The 17,783-nt window shown below is 37.1% G+C and overlaps 1 protein-coding gene and 1 pseudogene across 17 annotated transcripts in view; one reads left to right on the top strand and one right to left on the bottom strand.

Moving 5' to 3' along the window:
• Window positions 1-17,783, top strand: part of GPHN (gephyrin) — a 636,323-nt gene that overhangs the window by 542,493 nt on the left and 76,047 nt on the right. For all 17 annotated transcript variants that reach the window (XM_032246071.1, XM_032246064.1, XM_032246067.1 and 14 more), the window contains 3 exons: window positions 9,909-10,028; window positions 11,610-11,668; window positions 12,849-13,002. In XM_032246071.1, the coding sequence (XP_032101962.1) occupies window positions 9,909-10,028; window positions 11,610-11,668; window positions 12,849-13,002 (333 nt within the window). The remainder of the gene's footprint in view (window positions 1-9,908; window positions 10,029-11,609; window positions 11,669-12,848; window positions 13,003-17,783) is intronic.
• Window positions 716-1,585, bottom strand: LOC116528671 (annotated as a pseudogene).

The raw sequence follows: 17,783 nt of genomic DNA, 5'->3' as shown, positions 1-17,783 counted from the left end.
AAATTGCAATTGGAATGATGCAGCTCCTAAAGTAGTCAAGTGTTCAGAGGAGGGAAAAATTGAGCATAGGAGCAAACTATTGTTTTGCTCAACTCCTTCACAATGCTCAGCTGAAGAAGTTCACACTTAAAAGAGCTGCTGAAGGCCATTCTCCATGGCTCATGCCTGTAATCCCAGCATTTTGGGAGGCTCAGGTGGGTGGTTCTCTCGAGGCCAGGAGTTTGAGACCAGCCTGGTCAACATGGTAAAACCCCCTCACTAATAAAAAATACAAAAAAATTGGCTAAGTATGGTGGTGGGTGCCTGTAATCCCAGCTACTCAGGAGTCTGAAACAGCAGAATCACTTGAACCCAGGAGGCAGAGATTGCACTGAACTGAGATTGCACCACTGCACTCCAGCCTGGGCAACAGAGCAAGACACTGTCTCAAAAAAACAAACAAAAAAGCTGCTGACATCATTTCTGTTTTAGAAAGGTAGTATAAATGAGTTTTTCTACATATTAATTACAATTTATCATAATTTGTGAAATGTTTTTCTGTTTTTAAATGTAAGAGTCTGTATCTGTCTTCACTCACAAAGCAACAGGCAATGCTAGGGGTCTTAGGTTAACATCTGCCACCCCACCAGTCTGCATGGCCCATAAATAGGTGTGGAGAGGACCAGAGTTCACCTGTCAGTAACACCACGGAATCTGACTCTCCAGTCTTTCTGCCATTAATTCCCGTAGATGTGGCCTTTTCCCTGATGTTCTATTCCCATTGGAGGCTTTTTATTAAGACCTTATTCCTGTGAACACATTTGGGGCACAACATATTGTCTTTAAGGTGTGGGGGTGGAAAATTGGAGGCACTCACTCTCCCTTCTTGCTTCTCTGGAACCCAGGTTTGACCAGCATGAAACTGCAGGTGAACCCAAACATCTATGGCTGCAGGGAGACGTTTCCCCTGTAACACACACCACCACCTGACACCACAGGCCTCTTGTGGAGATTCCACTGTCTCTGGTATCCTTGGCCTGGCTAAAATTCTCGCCCAGGAGGCCAGCAAAGCCTCTGGGGCAGAAATTGTCACCACAACTATATTAGCTCCCTCAAGGAGAACAGTGGACTTTCCAGGGTAGGCAGCCCCTCCTCAGGGAGAAGACCCACTTCAGGAGGATGTGTCTCAGAACTTTGCAGGACGTTTCCCCTGTTTCCACCGTTAATTTTTTTTTTCAATGATTTCCGGATTTTGGCCTTTTTTGCTGTGCTAGGAAAATCCTTTTGATTTGGGTAGACAAAGGCACACAGGTACCAGGCCGCAGAATGTCCCGGTGAATCAGATTAACAGGCGGCAGTTTAGAGGGTAATGGAGGGATTGGTATCTTTTGAGATCTGGGGTTGTCACTGTACTCTGCCTTCTTAGGGCAGAGCACTTTGTTACCCTTGACAGATATTTTTCCTTTGGTTCCCTTTGCTGATGTTCCTGACAAAGCAATTGTGTTTGGTTGATTAGAAGCCTGCTGATCTCTTCCCTCAACTTCTCTGTGGATGTCTACTCCTTTTCTTTTGCCTTCTCCATACTCAGAGAAGAAGCAGAGCTTGGCAAGATGCTTCCAAAATGGCCCCTGGCCCAAGATTCTACTTAATTTTTATAGAAAAAAATAACTTTCACACTCATGTATTATTGGTTTATGTAATATTTATTTAAATAACCTAATTCAGTTAAAACTATTGTCACAGACTGGCACAAACAAGTTTGGGAACAAACTCAATTGATTCTTGGAGTGGCAGCTTACAGGTATACAAGAGAAGGTCTAACAGCTTCAAACTTAAAGTATGCTGTGACCATTGTTATGTTTCAGAGGAAATAGAGAGCATCTGTGAATCCAGTGAGTTATGAAGGTTGGTTGATAGAGCTCCCACCTTATTTAATAGAACTAAAAGAAAACCAAAGAACTTTTTCCTTTCCCTTCTGCTCCCCTTCAAAGTTTCCTCCTCCTAAGATGGAATACTCAACTGCTGCTACCAATCAATATATAAAAATAAAGGTGGCAAGAAATACATAAATAATAATTTTCAAGATGAAGGCAGCAGTTTGGCAAACACTATGTTCCATGCCTTTCTTCCTTGGCTTAGCATGGACTAACAGTAGAAATGAGTTAAATAAATATGTAGGAGAAGGATGGTGCCAATGGTGTTGACCCTAGCTTCCTCATTTCAGCATCCAAAAATTGAGAAGATACACATACAGCTCTCTGAAGCTAAGTTGGCACAGTAGTGTTACATATTTTTGTCCATGCCGCACCAAGCTGGCTTTCATCCCCGTGACCATTTTTCTGACAAAAAGAAGAGCTAGGCTTGATTTTTTTAATAAATGACTTGTATTATTTTGTTTGTTTGTTTACTTGGGTTTTTTGGGGGGAGGGAGGTTGTTCTTGTTTTTTTGGTTTTTGATTTGTTTTTTCTTGATACAGAGTCTTGCTCTGTTGCCCAACATGATCTCAGCTCACTGCAACCTTCACTCCAGTAGGGACTCTGTGTGAGGGCTGCAAACACACTGAGTTCTCTATTCTGATCCATTGGTTAACATGTCTGTTGTGATGTCCAGACCATGCTATTTCAGTTATATAGCTTTATAGTATATATTGATTTCTGACAGTGTGATGCCTCCAGTTTTCTTCTTTTTGTTCAGGATAGCTTTGGCTATTTTGGGGTCTCTTGTGTTTCATACAAATTTTAGGATTTTGTATTTCTGTGAAGAATGTCACTGGTATTTTCATAGGAATTGCATTGAATCTGTAGATCGCTTTTGGTAGTATGGTCATTTTCACAATATTAATTCTTCTAATGACATGGGATACTGTTTCTTTCTTTCTTTCTTTCTTTCTTTCTTTTTTGTGGCCTCTTCAATCTGTTTCATCAGTATTTTATAGTTGTCCTTACAGAGATTTTTCACCTCTTGGCTAAATTTATTCCTAGATTTTCTTTGGTAGTTATTATACATGGGATAGCTTTCTCATTTTCTTTCTCTGCTAGTTTGTTGTTGGTGTATAGAAATGCTACTCGTTTTTGTATGTTGATGATACATCATTTTGTATGTTGGTGTATAGAAATGCCACTCATTTTTGTATGTTGATATGTCATTTTTGTATCCTGCAGCTGTACTATATCAGTTGTAAGAGTTTTTTGGTGTAGCTTTTAGGATTTTCTATACATAAGATCATGTCATCTGCAAACAGGGACAAATTGACTTCCTCCTTTCCCCTTTGGATGTCTTTTATTTCTTTCTATTGCCTCACAGTACTGGCGAGGACTTCCAGTACTATGCTGAATAAAAGTGTTGAAAGTGGGCGTCTTTGTCTTGGCCGAGATCTCAGAGGAAAAGCCTTCATCTCTTCCTTGTTCAATATGATGTTGGCTGTGGGTTTGTCATCTAGGGCCTTCATTGTGTACATTTATTCTTTTTATACCTAAGTTGTTGAGAGTTTTAATTATGAAGGATTGTTGAATTTTATCAAATGTTTTCCCAAGTCTGTTGAGATGATCATATGGTTTTTGTCCTTCATTCTGTTGGTGTGATGTATCATGTTTATTGATTGGCGTATATTGAACCACCCTTGCATCCCCAGGGTAAATCCCACTTGATCATGGTAAATGATCTTTTTAATCTGCTGCTGGGTTCAGCTGCAGGTGTTTTATTGAGCATTTTTGCATATAGGGATTTTGCATATAGGGATATAACATTTTGCATCAGGGAAATTGGCCTATAGTTTTCCTTTTTAGTGTTATGTCATTTTCTGGTTTGGGTATCAGAATAATGTTGACCTCATAGATTGAGCTTTGTAAGAATTCCTTCCTCTTCAGTTTTACAGAAGAGTTTGAGAAGAATTAGTGTGAGTTCTTTAAATGTTGGTAGGATTAAGCAGTGAAGTCATCAGGTCTTGGGCATTTCTTTGATAGGAAACTTTATTACAGATTCAATCTCGTTACTCATAATCTATCTGTTCAGGTTTCCTATTTCTTTTTGGCTCAAGCTTGGTAGATTGAATGTATTGAGGAATTTACCCATTTTCACTAGGTTTCCTAAATTTTTGGCATATAGTTCTTCATAGTAGTCTCTGATGACCCTTTGTATTTCTGTAATATCAGTTGTAATGCCTTCTTTTTCATTTCTGATTTTGTCTATTTGGGTCTTTTTTTATTAGCCTAGCTAATGCTTTGTCAATTTTGTTTATCTTTTCATAAAGCCAACTTTAATTTCATTCGTCTTTTGTGTTTTCTTTAGTCTCAATTTCAGTTATTTCTCTCATCTTTATTATTTCTTCCTTCTTCTGATTTTTGATCTGGCTTGTTCTTGCTTTTCTTATTCCTTAAGATACATCACCATGTTGTGTCTTAGAAATCTTTCCACTGTTTTGATATAGGTGTTTATTGCTATAAATTTCCCTCTTCATGCTGTTTTTGCTGTATACCATAGGTTTTTGTCTGTGGTGTTTCTATTTTCATTTGTTTTGGGAAACCTGTTTATTTCTCTCTTAATATCTTTATTGATCCATTGGTTGCTCAGGAGCATGTTATGTAATTTCTACATGTTTGTACAATTTTGAGCATTCCTCTTGTATTGATTTATAGTTTTAGTTATATCAAAATTATATCAAAAAATATTTGATATAATTTTAGTTCTTTTAAATTTGTTGAGACTTGTTTTATGGCCTCACATGGTCTATCTGGAGAATATTCCATGTGATAGTGGAAAAAAAAATGTGTATTATACAGCTCTTAGATGAAATAGTATCTGTTAGGTCCATTTGGTCTAAAATCTAATTTAAATCCAGCATTTCTATGTTGATTTTCTATCTAAATGACTTGTTCAATACAAAGAGTAGGGTGCCAAACTCCCCATATTATTGTATTGGAATCTGTCTCTCCTTTTAGATAAATAATGCTTGCTTTATAGTGGGTGATCCCATGTTCAGTGCATATATATTTATGATTGTTGTATCCTTGTGGTAAATTGATCCCTTTATAATTATAGAATGGCCTTCCTTGTTATTTTTTTTTTTTTTACAGTTTCTGACTTAAAGTCTGGGTGTTTTTTTGTTTATTTGTTTTTGTTGTTTGAGGTAGAGTCTCGCTCTGTCACCCAGGCTGGAGTACAGTGACATAATCTTGGCTCACTGCAACTTCCACCACCCAGGTCCAAGCTATTCTCTTGCCTCAGCCTCCCGAGTTGCTGGGATTACAGGTGCGCACCACCATGCCTGGCTAGTTTTTGTATTTTTAGTAGAGATGGGGTTTCACCATGTTGGTCAGGCTGGTCTCGAGCTCCTGACATTGTAATCCACCTGCCTCAGCCTCCCCAAATGCTAGGATTACAGGCATGAGCCACCGTGCCCGGCCAAAGTCTGTTTTATCTGATATAAATGTAGCTACTCTTGCCTGATTTTGGTTTCCATTTGCATCAAACATCTTGATTCATTTCTTCACTTTCAGTCTATACATGTCCATATAGGTGAAGTGAGTTTCATGTAGGCAGCAAATAGTTGGGTTTTTTATTTTTAATCCATTCAGCTAGTCTGTATCTTTTAACTAGAGAATTTAATCTATTTACATTTAAGGTTATTACTGACAGGTGAGGACTCCTGTCATTTCACTGTTTTCTGGTTTTGCTACCCCTTGCTCCTTCCTTCTGTTATTGTTTACCATTGCAATTGGGTGGTTTTCTATATTGATATGGTTTTATTCTTTTCTCTTTCTCTTTTGTTAATCTGCTCTACCAGTGAGTTTTATGCTTGTGTGTGTTTTTATGATAGTGACTATTGTCTTTTGCTTCCAGATATAGAACTGCCTTGAGAATTTGTTAGACCAACGTAGTGGTAATGAATTCTCTCCATTTTTACATGTCTGGGAAAGACTTTATTTCTTCCTCATTTCCAAAGGATAGCTTTGCTGCATGTAGTATTCATAGTTAGAATTTTTTTTTTCTTTTAGCACTTCGAAGATATCAGCTCCTTCCTTTCCAGCCTGTAAGGTTTCTGCATAGAAAACTACTGTTAGTCTAATGTGTATTTCCTTATATGTGACTTGATTTGGAGACCTATGGATTTCTTGGGCTTGGATATTCATACTTTTTCCCAGACTTGGGAAGTTTTCAGCTATTATTTTATTAAATAAATTTCTTATGCCTTTTCCTTTCTTTTTTCCTGAAACTCCAATAATATGAATATTTGTTCTTGTATGGTATCCCTACAAGCTTTCTTCACTCTTTTTCATTCCTCTCTCTTTTTCTCTCTCTCTCTTTGTCTCTCTTTCTCTCTTTCTCTCTCTCTCTCTCTCACTCCCTTACCCCCCGGGTATTTCAAATGACCTTTCTTCAAGTTCAAAATTCTTTCTTCTGCTTTATCAAGCCTGCTGTTGAAGCTCTCTGTTGTTATTTTGTATTTCATTCTTTGAATTATTCAGCTGCGGAATTTCTGTTTGGTTCTGTTTTATGATTTCTATATATTTGTTGAATTTCTCATTCTTATGAATTGTTTTGCTGATTTTGTTGAATTATCAATATGTGTTTTTTTGTGTCTAATTGAGTTTCCTTAAGATCGTTATTTGGCAATTTCTTTTCCAGTAGTTCACTGATTTCCTTTTCATTGGAGTCTGTTACTAGAGATGTATTCCTTTAGTGGTGTCATATTTTCTTGCTTTTTTGTGTTTCTTGTGTCCCCATGTTGATCTGTGAGCCTGGTGGAACTGTTGCTTCTTTCAGACTTTCTAGGGTGGTTTTGTAGAGAAAGACTTTCACCTGTAGTTGGGTTTTGATGTGCTGCTTGCAAAGGGCGTGGTGAGTTTCTGAACAGGTGCAATGGTGTAGTCTCTATGCAGCTTTTTCAGTTGCATTCAATGTCAGCAGTAACTGTGAGTACCTCAGTGGCCTAATGCATAGAAGTTTGTGTCAGTGGTAGCATTGGCATAGGTTATTAATATCCTTGGTGTCAAGGGCTTTTGGATTCCTCCTATTCTTGTTCACAATAGGGAAGAGTCAGCTGAAGGGATCCTCTTGGTGTCAGGTATGACATGTCCTCCAAGCAGCTACAATGGCACTGGGCTCAAAATATGGTGCTTGGAGTGACTGTAGGGCTGGAATCCAAGGTCTTGTGAATTGATTGTGGCACCTGGTTCCTGGGGTTCAGGTTCACTCTCTGTGGCAGAGTTGGGTGTAGGTTATCCAAAGAACCAAGTTTTATGACTCTGAGGCGCCCCCTAGCAGCTTGGATCCAGGTGCCCTGGTTGTACCTGTGATTTTATACCTGCTGGGTATGGTGTAGCACTGACCAAACTCCAAAGAAAAAGATTTTGGCCAAGGAAGCAGGGTATGGCTGCAGCTCAGGAAACTGAGCCAATGGGGCTCAGCGGCAACTGATAAGGTACTGTGTAGTAGTGACTTCAGACCCATGGATGGTGGGGCTACACACACAGATCCTTGCCTCATACGCTGAGGCTAGGTGCAGCAGCAGCAAATACCTTGGAATGGCAGAGCACAGCTGTGGTTTGATCGCCAGGAGGATAGGAATCAACACAGAAATTACTCAACTCCCCAGAAATAGGGTTATCTCGGCAGCTCAGACTCTAAGGGGCTATTGCCTAGCTTCAGAAAAGCAGGGTACTAGAGTTATTTGGCCTGTAGGTCAGGGTATCTTGGCTCAACCAGCGCTCTGCTTCCCTAGGACATGAGCAACTACATCAGCTCAGCCCAGATGCATAGGTGCTCAGCTTGGCAAAGTGTATGCCAGATAATTTCTAGGACTTGCCATAACAGAGCAATAAGTCTGGGAAAAGGATGATTAAAGAAGATTAAAACAGAGGCTATCTCTAATGTCTGGATGGGGCTAAGGGAAATCAACAAAGGAATCTGCAGCACCCAGATTGCTAACAACAGTGAGTTTTTCTTACCACCTCTTAGTCTGAAGGAGCAAAGAAAGACGATGGTACCCGAACTTGGGAAGATTCATAGCTATGGGAGAGGACTGCGCAACAGCAGCTGTTGCCCTCAGTAGTAGAGATGCCCTAACCACCACCAAACTGTACCCCAGGAGGAAAAGAACAAGGGGAATGAAAACCCTACTTTTCTTTCTCTCTTCTACCATCTAATTTCTTACTGGCCCCTCTCTTTGGCTGAGCCTCACCAGAAGCCAAAGTGATGGGAACCTGGTTAAAATGGTCCATTAGAGGTCAGCCTCTGGGCCACAGCACAGAGTAGACAATAATGATGTGATCTGGAGAGGCAAACAGAAAATGAAACAAGTCTTTGTCTTTGTAAGGCTTATATTCTAGAATATATAATGCACTTAACACTCTATCTAGCATACATTGTGGGTTCAATAAATATTAGTTATTGGTAGTATTGTTTACAGTAATAATATTATGGAGAGAAGATTTTTAAGACTTCTCTAATAAATAAATTTCCAGTTTTACTTTGATTGTACTTTCAGTAGTAGAGTATTTTTTCTTAACCATTCCCTAAGGTGTGTGTGTATGGTTTATTTTACTTTATCTTATTTTGGTGGTTAAAATAACAACAATGACAAAACACACACACACACATAACATTAAATATACCTTCTTAACAGTTTTTAAGCTTATAGCTTGGTAGTGGTAAGTATATTCACATTGTAGATACCTAAGATTTTAAATAGAGTTATGGGTCACTTAACCAAGATATATTCTGAGGAATACATTGTTGGGCAATTTCTTATTGTCTGACCATCATAGAGTGTACTTACACAAACCTGGATAGTTTAGCCAACTACGCACCTAGCCTACGTGGTGGAACCTGTTGCTCCTAGGCTACAAACCTGCACAGCATGTTACTGTACTGAATACTGTATGCAATTATAATGGTAAGTGTTTATCAAAACAGAAAAAGTACAGTAAAAAATATGGTAGTCTTATGGGACCACCATCATATATGCAGTCCAACATTGATCAAACTATCCTTATGCAGCACATGACTATACTTACGAGGCAGACATCTTTAGAAAGAAATCTTTTAGCAGGGATAGAGAATTAATATTGTCTCAGGATGTTTTCTTAGGCAGAATTTGAAGCATTTCTTTTCAAAACTCCAAGCTAAATCATTGCCCCTGACAAGTGACTTTCCTGAGATCACATCAAATCTATCAGATTAATCTTACAGAAAAGTGCTTTTCACCAAGTTATAAGAAGTTAGTAGGGCAGGTTTTACCTCTTATACCATCAGTATGAGAACACAAACAATGAAAATCTTGTTTTTCATTTTCAAAAGTAATATTTAACCTAGGTCATTACAGACACTGGAATCGTTTTTAAATGATTTAGTTATATTTGCTCAACTTCTATTATTAATTCATTAGTGAGCTAATATGTTTTTGAATATTTTCAAAAGCAACAATTAAAATATTTCTGGCTTGCCTTTATTTAACCAAAAAGTTTAGTTAATAAAGTACTGCATTTCTCAAATATCAGAGCTTCAATAAATTATAAAGGTGCTGGGTTTTTTTGTAATTATTATTTATAATTTATATCCTAGCAATTTTTTTTCTTACAGACTCTCAAATCACTTTACATATATTAGGAAAATTCACATTATTTGCGGGGGCAAAAGTGGCAAATGTAAGTGGCAGTTCTTCTAAAGTAAAGCAGAGCACCAAGAAAGACACCTAATAAATAGTCATTACCTTAAAGTACCTATGCAATCAGCTTAAATGAACTAAAGACTCTGGTGTGAGTGCACCTGTTTGTGGATAGCTTTTATTACACTGGCCCAAAATGAATAAGACTGTAAAACTTTCTTTTATGGTTTATTTATTTAAAATATTAAAGAAATTAACATCCTCTGCAGACATTTCCTTGCAGCAGCAAAGTACATCAACTGGCTTTTTCATGTTTATTTCCAGCCAACTCAGACAGTAATGCCAGGACAAGTCATGCGGGTTACAACAGGTGCTCCAATACCCTGCGGTGCTGATGCAGTAGTCCAAGTGGAAGATACCGAACTTATCAGGGAATCAGACGACGTACGTCATCACCAAGTCTTATTGTGCTGTTGTTCCTATGGCAGTATTATGTCACAACCATTTTCTGCAATGTTTGTGAGATTAACCCAGTTATTTTGGCTTATGGTGGGATCTTATATTGTAGTATATGAGTCTCCAGTAAACAAGAAATTTCCTTAAGCTTGAAAATCTGTTACTACAGGACGGGTTTCTATGATCATTGCTGTTATGGCAGAATTTGAACCATATTTAACCCAAGCAGTTTCACATGCAAACAAGGAAAAGAAAGTACCTCAAGAAAGCAGAGATATTAATGGTTAACATACCTCCCAGAGCAGAGACATTAATGATTGGCATACCTTCTAGCTGAGAAATTTGCCATTGAGACTAGCTTCTGATAAAATGTCAAGGAGTTCATGAAATTAGAATTTACTAAAGAAGAATTTAACGAAGAACACTTGGGCAAGTTCTTGAATATTACACTAAGCCAAGTATTTGAATCAAATGACCCTTTCACCTCTGGTTTTCTGTAATTCAGGAAAAAGCAGTGCCACCAAATGACAGCCTAGAAATACTAAGTGTGTGTAAGTTTTCCCTCCATTGCCTCAAATAAAAGATGTTGGGATCTTTTTGGACCTAAGCAAGCCTGTATCACACTGAAAATAGTGGCAAGTTATTGAAACCAGAGTATAAGCCAGTAATAAAAGTAGAATAAATTCAACTGAAGTTTTAATAATAAGCTTACTTGTTTTGTGAAGAAGGTTTAAAGATATATGTTAAAAGCTAAGGTTAAAAATAAACATATATTCCCCCAAGCTGAGAAGATAGTAAAATTTGGCCATGCCAAGAGACAGACGCTTTCCTTGATCTGGAGATTTTCTTTTTAATCACCTTTCCACATACAAGGCTTATAAAATTCAACTGTTGGCCAACAGACCACATTGCCTGCTGTTAAAACTGTCTAAGCAGATTTATTGGCATCAGGGAAGCCAGCAGAGCATTGAAATCCAGAACACATGCATTCGTAGACTCTGCCAGATGACAAGACACAGTTCCAATGTCACAATATTATTCACAGCCCATAAATGTAAAATTGATTATTGCCATTAATGTACAGGAATCTACCACCAGGCAAACTATAAGTCCTTTACTGAAATTTCTGCAGGTATTTGGTAACCTTGGCATGGTATTGAACTCGTGATTCATGGGAAAAGAAGAAAGATATTATCTCCATGCACACTTTGTTAGGGTAGCCATCTATATCCATCTACAGATATATAATATATAAATATATAAAGTATATATATAAATGTACTAGTTCAAATGTTAAATCTTATAAAGCAAGATTTAATATTTCAATTGGTATATTTTTAAAAAACATAAAAATTAGAGCAAAAAAATTTTATTTATTGGCACCAAACCTAATTTTTCAGGAGCCTATGTTAGAAATTCAGTGTTTTCAAAAGGTATGGCAAATAGTTTTTGGTTTCTCTATATTTGTATATATCCTAGGCCTATCTGATCACAAAAGTATCTGAGTAGCTAAATTCTACTGCTCAGAAATTCTGTTTGAAATTACATAACCTGCTCCTCTTATTATAGGGCACTGAAGAACTTGAAGTGCGAATTCTGGTACAAGCTCGGCCAGGCCAAGATATCAGGTAACTTCAAAACACATACAATATATAGCCCACTTTTGTTTCTTTTCTTTTTTTTTTTTTTTACACCCATCTCTCTTTAGTCATTGTTTTTTTTTTTTTGTTTTTTGTTTTTTGGGTTTTTTTGGCCCACTTTTGTTTCTACATGATCATTTACTCAGGAAACCCTGGGTACTATAAATCTGTAGCCATGTCAATTAGCCATTAATTTTCAGAGCTTTAACAAGAAGAAAAATGAATTCTGTTTCACATCTCTGCCTTACCTACTTTTTAATGAAGGATGGTAAAGGCAAGTTAGTCAAAAGCAAGATGAGAAAGAGGTAAAGTCATGACCCTACATATTCTATGGTTAATTCTACTCCTAGATAATCCAAAATTACCCAGTCCCATCCCTAAGTAATCTAGAATTTGGTATTAACTCAGATAATCCCAGAATTGGATATTTACACAATTAACTTATAGCATATGCTCTACTGAGCACCAATAATAAGGGAATAATCTGCTCCTCTTTATATACAAAGATGACGCTATTGTCCTATAATAAATAGTGTGTATACCTTAAATTATTTTTCTTACAATGGAGTATGTTTACCTTGATTCCATTAATACTAATTTGCTGAACATCCCTTTGTAATGAAACTACACTTCTCCCATCCTTATGGCAGCACACCAAGGTGAATGTACCTCTGTGGCCACAGATCAGGACCAACCTAAGTGGAAATTACCTCTATGACTGTAACCTCATTAGCATTATTCTCCTTGCCACAAAGCTAGCCAGCTGTGGACCTCTTATCATCAATGCTGCTAGATACTTTGATACAGATTCTTGCCTTATCAAAGAAAGTTTGCAATTGGTAGTTTTACTATAATGTAGCACAAAACAATTTGTAATTTTCTTCACAGGTACTCAAGAAAACAAAATTTCAAATATGAAGTCACAGGTTCTTCTTTAGCAGTAATATAATCCAATCCTATTTCTGTTTTCTGTTGTGTGGTTTAACTTTTAAAATTAAAAAAGCATAGGATTTTTAGAATCCCTTCATTTCATTATTTTTCTACTACTTTATTTCTTGACTTTTTTCTCCTCTTGAATGTCTTCCTCTTTTGACACTAAAGTTTCCCTCATGAGTTGAGAAAATGTTGTTCTTAATCACACTGTTTATGGTTCTGCTTTGACTTTCAGACCCATTGGCCATGACATTAAAAGAGGGGAATGTGTTTTGGCCAAAGGAACCCACATGGGCCCCTCAGAGATTGGTCTTCTAGCAACTGTAGGTGTCACAGAGGTTGAAGTTAACAAGTTTCCAGTGGTTGCAGTCATGTCAACAGGGAATGAGGTATTAAAAATAAAAGTGGGGGGAGGGCCTATAAGATAAAGGTATTTCTGACATCTGTTTTGTGTTGTAAATAGAATGTTGTATATTATAGATCATACCAGTGGATCCACATTCTTGTAGCAGAGAAACCATAAATTGACCTTAGGATAGTTTCAAGCTCAGAATATGAAGAACAAGGAAGAACCAGTAAAAAAATATGTATTATGAAATGTTCTCTTCTACTTACTAGAATGAAATATTATAACCAAAGGCCTTTCCACATATTCAGTATACATAAACAAAGAATTTTAGCTGCTAGCTGTAGATATTAAACTATGCAAACTCAGTACTGAGTCCGTTAAGATAATGAATTGTGCCCATCCTGCTGTTGAAATGATAGGCAACTTCTGTGTGGTAAGTATCAGTGAATCAGGACATCATGGCCAGCACTTCTTGTGAAAAGTTTCATGTAATCTTTAATCACCAAGAGGGACTTGATAATCAGGTTTTCTCTCTCTCCCTCTAGAGCATCTCTAGTGGCATGGTATTCAGAATGGGTCAAAATGTCATTTCATTCCTGATTTAGAAAAGAGAATTCAGTCCATCTCTCTCTGAGAACTCTTGAAAAACTTGCTATTGCCTGTTTTGCTTAGGTTATGCAAAACTTCAGTCAGAAACTCTAAGGTCAAATGGAGAATAGTAAAAAGTGAATCTGCTGGAAACTCAGAACCTTATAGAAGAATCAGAAACTATTGAGATTTTTAAAGTATTAATAATTCCTCTGACCTTACTATTACAGAAAAATTAATGGGATTTTAAAAAAACCTCTTTGTTCTGAAAATAAACCCATCATTATTTTTAATTTCTTGAAGTCTTGGAAATGAAAATTTTCAAAGGTCGTTTTAGGACCTTATAGTTCTTTTGGTTAAAGCAAAAGAATAAACTATTTTATTTTGCTAATGGAGAGCTAAATCAGCATTCCAGATGTGCTTACTTCCAAAAATACATGTATTTGTCATTTCTAAAAATTATCAGTTGACAGAAAACAAACATTCTTTTTAATTTGATCTACACAGTGATGATTTTAATATCCTTTGGACCAAATAACACTATATTTATCATCAGAAATAAATTTCTGTTAAACTGGCTGACTCATGAACCATTCTCTTTTATGATTTACTTACATGCTTTGTGCATCAAGTAAGTTCATGGAGTTTGAGAAAGCAAAACAGAATTAGCACACTCATGGCCCAGGTGTGGTGCCTTATACCTGTAATTCCAACACTTAGGGAGGATCAGTTGAGACTAGAAGTTCAAGACCAGCCTGGGCAACATAGTGGGACCCTACCTTTACTAAAAAATTAAAAACAGCTGTGCATGGTAGCACATGCCTTTAGTCCTAGCTACTGGGGAGGCTGAGGAGGGAAGATCACTTGAACCCAGGAATTCAAGGCTGCAGTGAGCTATGATGGCACCACTGCACTCTAGCCTGGGTGAAAGAGTAAGACCCTTTCTCGAAATAAAGTAAAATAAGAATTAACACACTCATAAATAACTATTTAGTTAATAGGAAACTTTGTTTAAGCTATATTGCTCATATTTCCCTCTCATGAGTCCAGCTTTTATAGGGCCAGACTCATTCTCTCAATTATCCCACAGAGCATATTTTTAGTTTGTTTTTTTTTTAAGCCACCTTTTACACTCAATTAAAACTATTTACTGGAAGTAGGCTAAGGTGATGGTATGAGAATAGAGATGGTACTTATATCATGAAATCTAGGGAAGAGTTTGTAATCTTACTTCCCTGCCCCCATAGAGCTTATTATTCTTGAAGAGGCTTTGACTAGTTCTGCATGACTCATTCCCCTACTTAAACAGGCCTGTTATATTAAAGTATACCACAGTTTTCCAAGAGAATAATGCTTCTAAATTCTAGAATCTCTGGTCCCATATAGCTCAACATTCCTCCCTTTTTCCCATTCAAAGTTAGTTTTTATTATGACTCTATAGGTTAGTATTGTTCAACAGATAATTGCTACCTCTGTGCCAGGCATTATAGTGGAAATTGGTGACAAAAGAGATAAATAAAGCATATTGTCTCTCCTGAAGGCTTGAGATTCACAGACACCCAGAAAACAATAGCAAAAAAAAAAAAAATCATTTATTTTCAGAAAGGGCAAAAGAAATTGCACTTAATGTGGCAAGGCCATAATTTACCCAATCACAGTACAAACTTCCCTTAAGTATTGGTTTTAGTTTCCTTTGATACATATGGTTTCTAGCCAGGCATGGTAGCTCACACCTGTAATCCCAGCACTTTGGGAGGCCAAGGCAGGCAGATCACTTGAGATCAAGAGTTTGAGACAAGCATGGCTAACATGGCGAAATACCGTCTCTACTAAAAATATAAAAAAATTAGCCGTATATGGTGGTGTATGCCTGTAGTCCCACCTACTTGGGAGGCTGAGGCAAGAGAATTGCTTGAACCCAGGAAGCAGAAGTTTCAGTGAGCTGAGATCATGCCACTGCACTCCAGCCTGGGTGACAGAGCGAGACTCCCTCTCAAAAAGAAAAAAAGATATATATGCTTTCACATATGTCCACTTCTTGAATCTCATATGACATATTGGTAGGCAGGACAGTTGCCTTGGCAACCCAAAGAATAGCCATACAAGATGTCTATGTATACTCCTTAAAACCTGCCCAGTATTTTATTACTGTATGAGCTTGTTAAAGACCAGGAAATTTTCAAAATTGGGGATATAGTTATCAACTATAGTTAATATGGAATAGCTGGTTTAGATATTTGTTGATTTCAACAAACTGTGCATATTAAAATTTAGATATGCAACCTGTGGTGGTTCATGCCCATAATCCTGGCACTTTGGGAGGCTGAGATGGATGGATCACTCGGAAGCTAGGAGATTAAGACCAGCCTGGACAATATGGCAAAACCCTGTCTCTACAAAAAATACAACAATTAACCAGACACAATGGTATGCCCCTGTAGTCTCTGCTACTCAAGAGGCTGAGGCAGAGGTTGCAGTGAGCAATGACCATACCACTACACTACAGCCTGGGAGACAGAGAAGGACCCTGTCTCAAAAAAAAAGAGAAGAAAGCGTGAGGGGGGAGAGAGAGAGCGAGAAAGAGAGAAAAAAGAAGGAGAGAGAGAGAGAAGAAATAAAAACAGCAGTGTATACTGCTCAGGAGATGGGTACACCAAAATCTCACTAATCACCACTAAAGAACTTATTCATGTAACCAAATACCACCTATTCCCCCAAAAAGCTATTGAAATAAATTTTTTTTTTAAAAAGGAAAACTCATTCAGAATAAAAAAAGAAAGAAAAAGAGTCTTGCCATTTTGCCCAAGCTGTCCTTAAACTTCTAGGCGCAAGTGATCCTCCCACCTCAACTTCCCAAGCAGCTGAGACTATGGGCTCATGCTACCACAGCTGCTTCACAGGACAGTTTTAAGCCAAAATTATTAAACCAGTCAAATCTGTCCAGAGTCATCTTAATGGAAATATTATATTAATTATTTTCTAATATAATTTGTGAACCTCTGTTTTTCCAAAACAAATTCTTAACGACTCCTTAAATTATGTTTAAAAGCTCTGAATGTTTCTCTTCCCTTCTTATCTTATAACCTAGTAAGCAAGGCAATTAGCTTAACTCTCAGTTAAGCCTCTTTTTTTCCCCCAGAGTTTTATTAAAAGCTATTTGGAGCAGCAACATGCTTCATCAGAGCTCATTGACTTTTCTCCCTCTTTTTGTGTTAGACCTATTTATCTGAACTATCTGGTATTCTAAGGTATGTCCATAATAGCCAGAATTGAATTTTGATCAGTTAAAAAGTTAAGTTTCCAGAAGACAGAGAAAGAAAGTGAAATGATTACCACAAATATGTAAAGAGCTGACCACTATAAATGTCTAATCATCTTCTCTTTGAAAAGAGGGGAAAAGTCTTAAATGCAAGCAAATCCATTTCAATACATGAGAAAGAAAGGGAGGGTCATTACAGCCAGTTTAAATAGTGTCTTAGGCTCTTGATAATTCCCTCAAGACTATCGGATTAATTAAGTCTCTAAAAGTACTTTTAAGTGAATAATTGTGGTTATATCAAAAGTACTTCAAAATGGCCACTGCAATTCCAAGTTGTCCTTGATGAAATTATGCTTTTTAGAAAGATAAATTTGTGAAAAAAAAAAAAAAAAAAAAAACAAAACAAAACAGAAGCCAGAGTTATGCCTGGAGATAGTGCAAGTTTATTATTAAATGAAACTATGAATTCATTAGCTAATGGTTATTCAAAAGGGAAAAATAGCACTTAAACAGTGTATCCAAAGTCCTCTACAGTAAAGGTTGGACCCCTGACAGCTAACTCTAAAAATCAACAAGCTAGAATGGGTAGAGAGGAAATTTCTCCCAAAGTCAGTTTCTCATAGGCAAAACTAAGAAAAGTTCTTATAGGCACAAAACAATGTGGCCAATTGACAGATAGGATGGCCAGTTTCAAATCAATACTTTAGCAGACCTTTAGTAGGAAAAACAAAAATTAGTATACATCCAATCAGATAATCAAACAATTCTGGAAACGTTATACTTAGAACAAAATCAATATCAGCTGTCTTTGGGAGTTCAACAAAAAAGGATCAGACCTCAAAACAAGGGCTAGAATTATCTAAGCATCATAGACAAGGAATCCCCCAAGCAAAAAGCCTTAAGAGACCTCACTGAAATACAGTATAACCAATAATAAAACTGGTGGCAAGGTTTCCTGCCTAAGTCTTGATAGG

The sequence above is a fragment of the Sapajus apella genome, unplaced genomic scaffold, assembly GCF_009761245.1.
Source record: "Sapajus apella isolate SASKATOON/1434 unplaced genomic scaffold, GSC_monkey_1.0 scaffold59, whole genome shotgun sequence".
NCBI classification, from domain to species: Eukaryota; Metazoa; Chordata; class Mammalia; order Primates; family Cebidae; genus Sapajus; species Sapajus apella.
The sequence above is the reverse complement of the archived record's forward strand: the minus strand, read 5'-3'. Positions and strand labels throughout refer to the sequence as shown.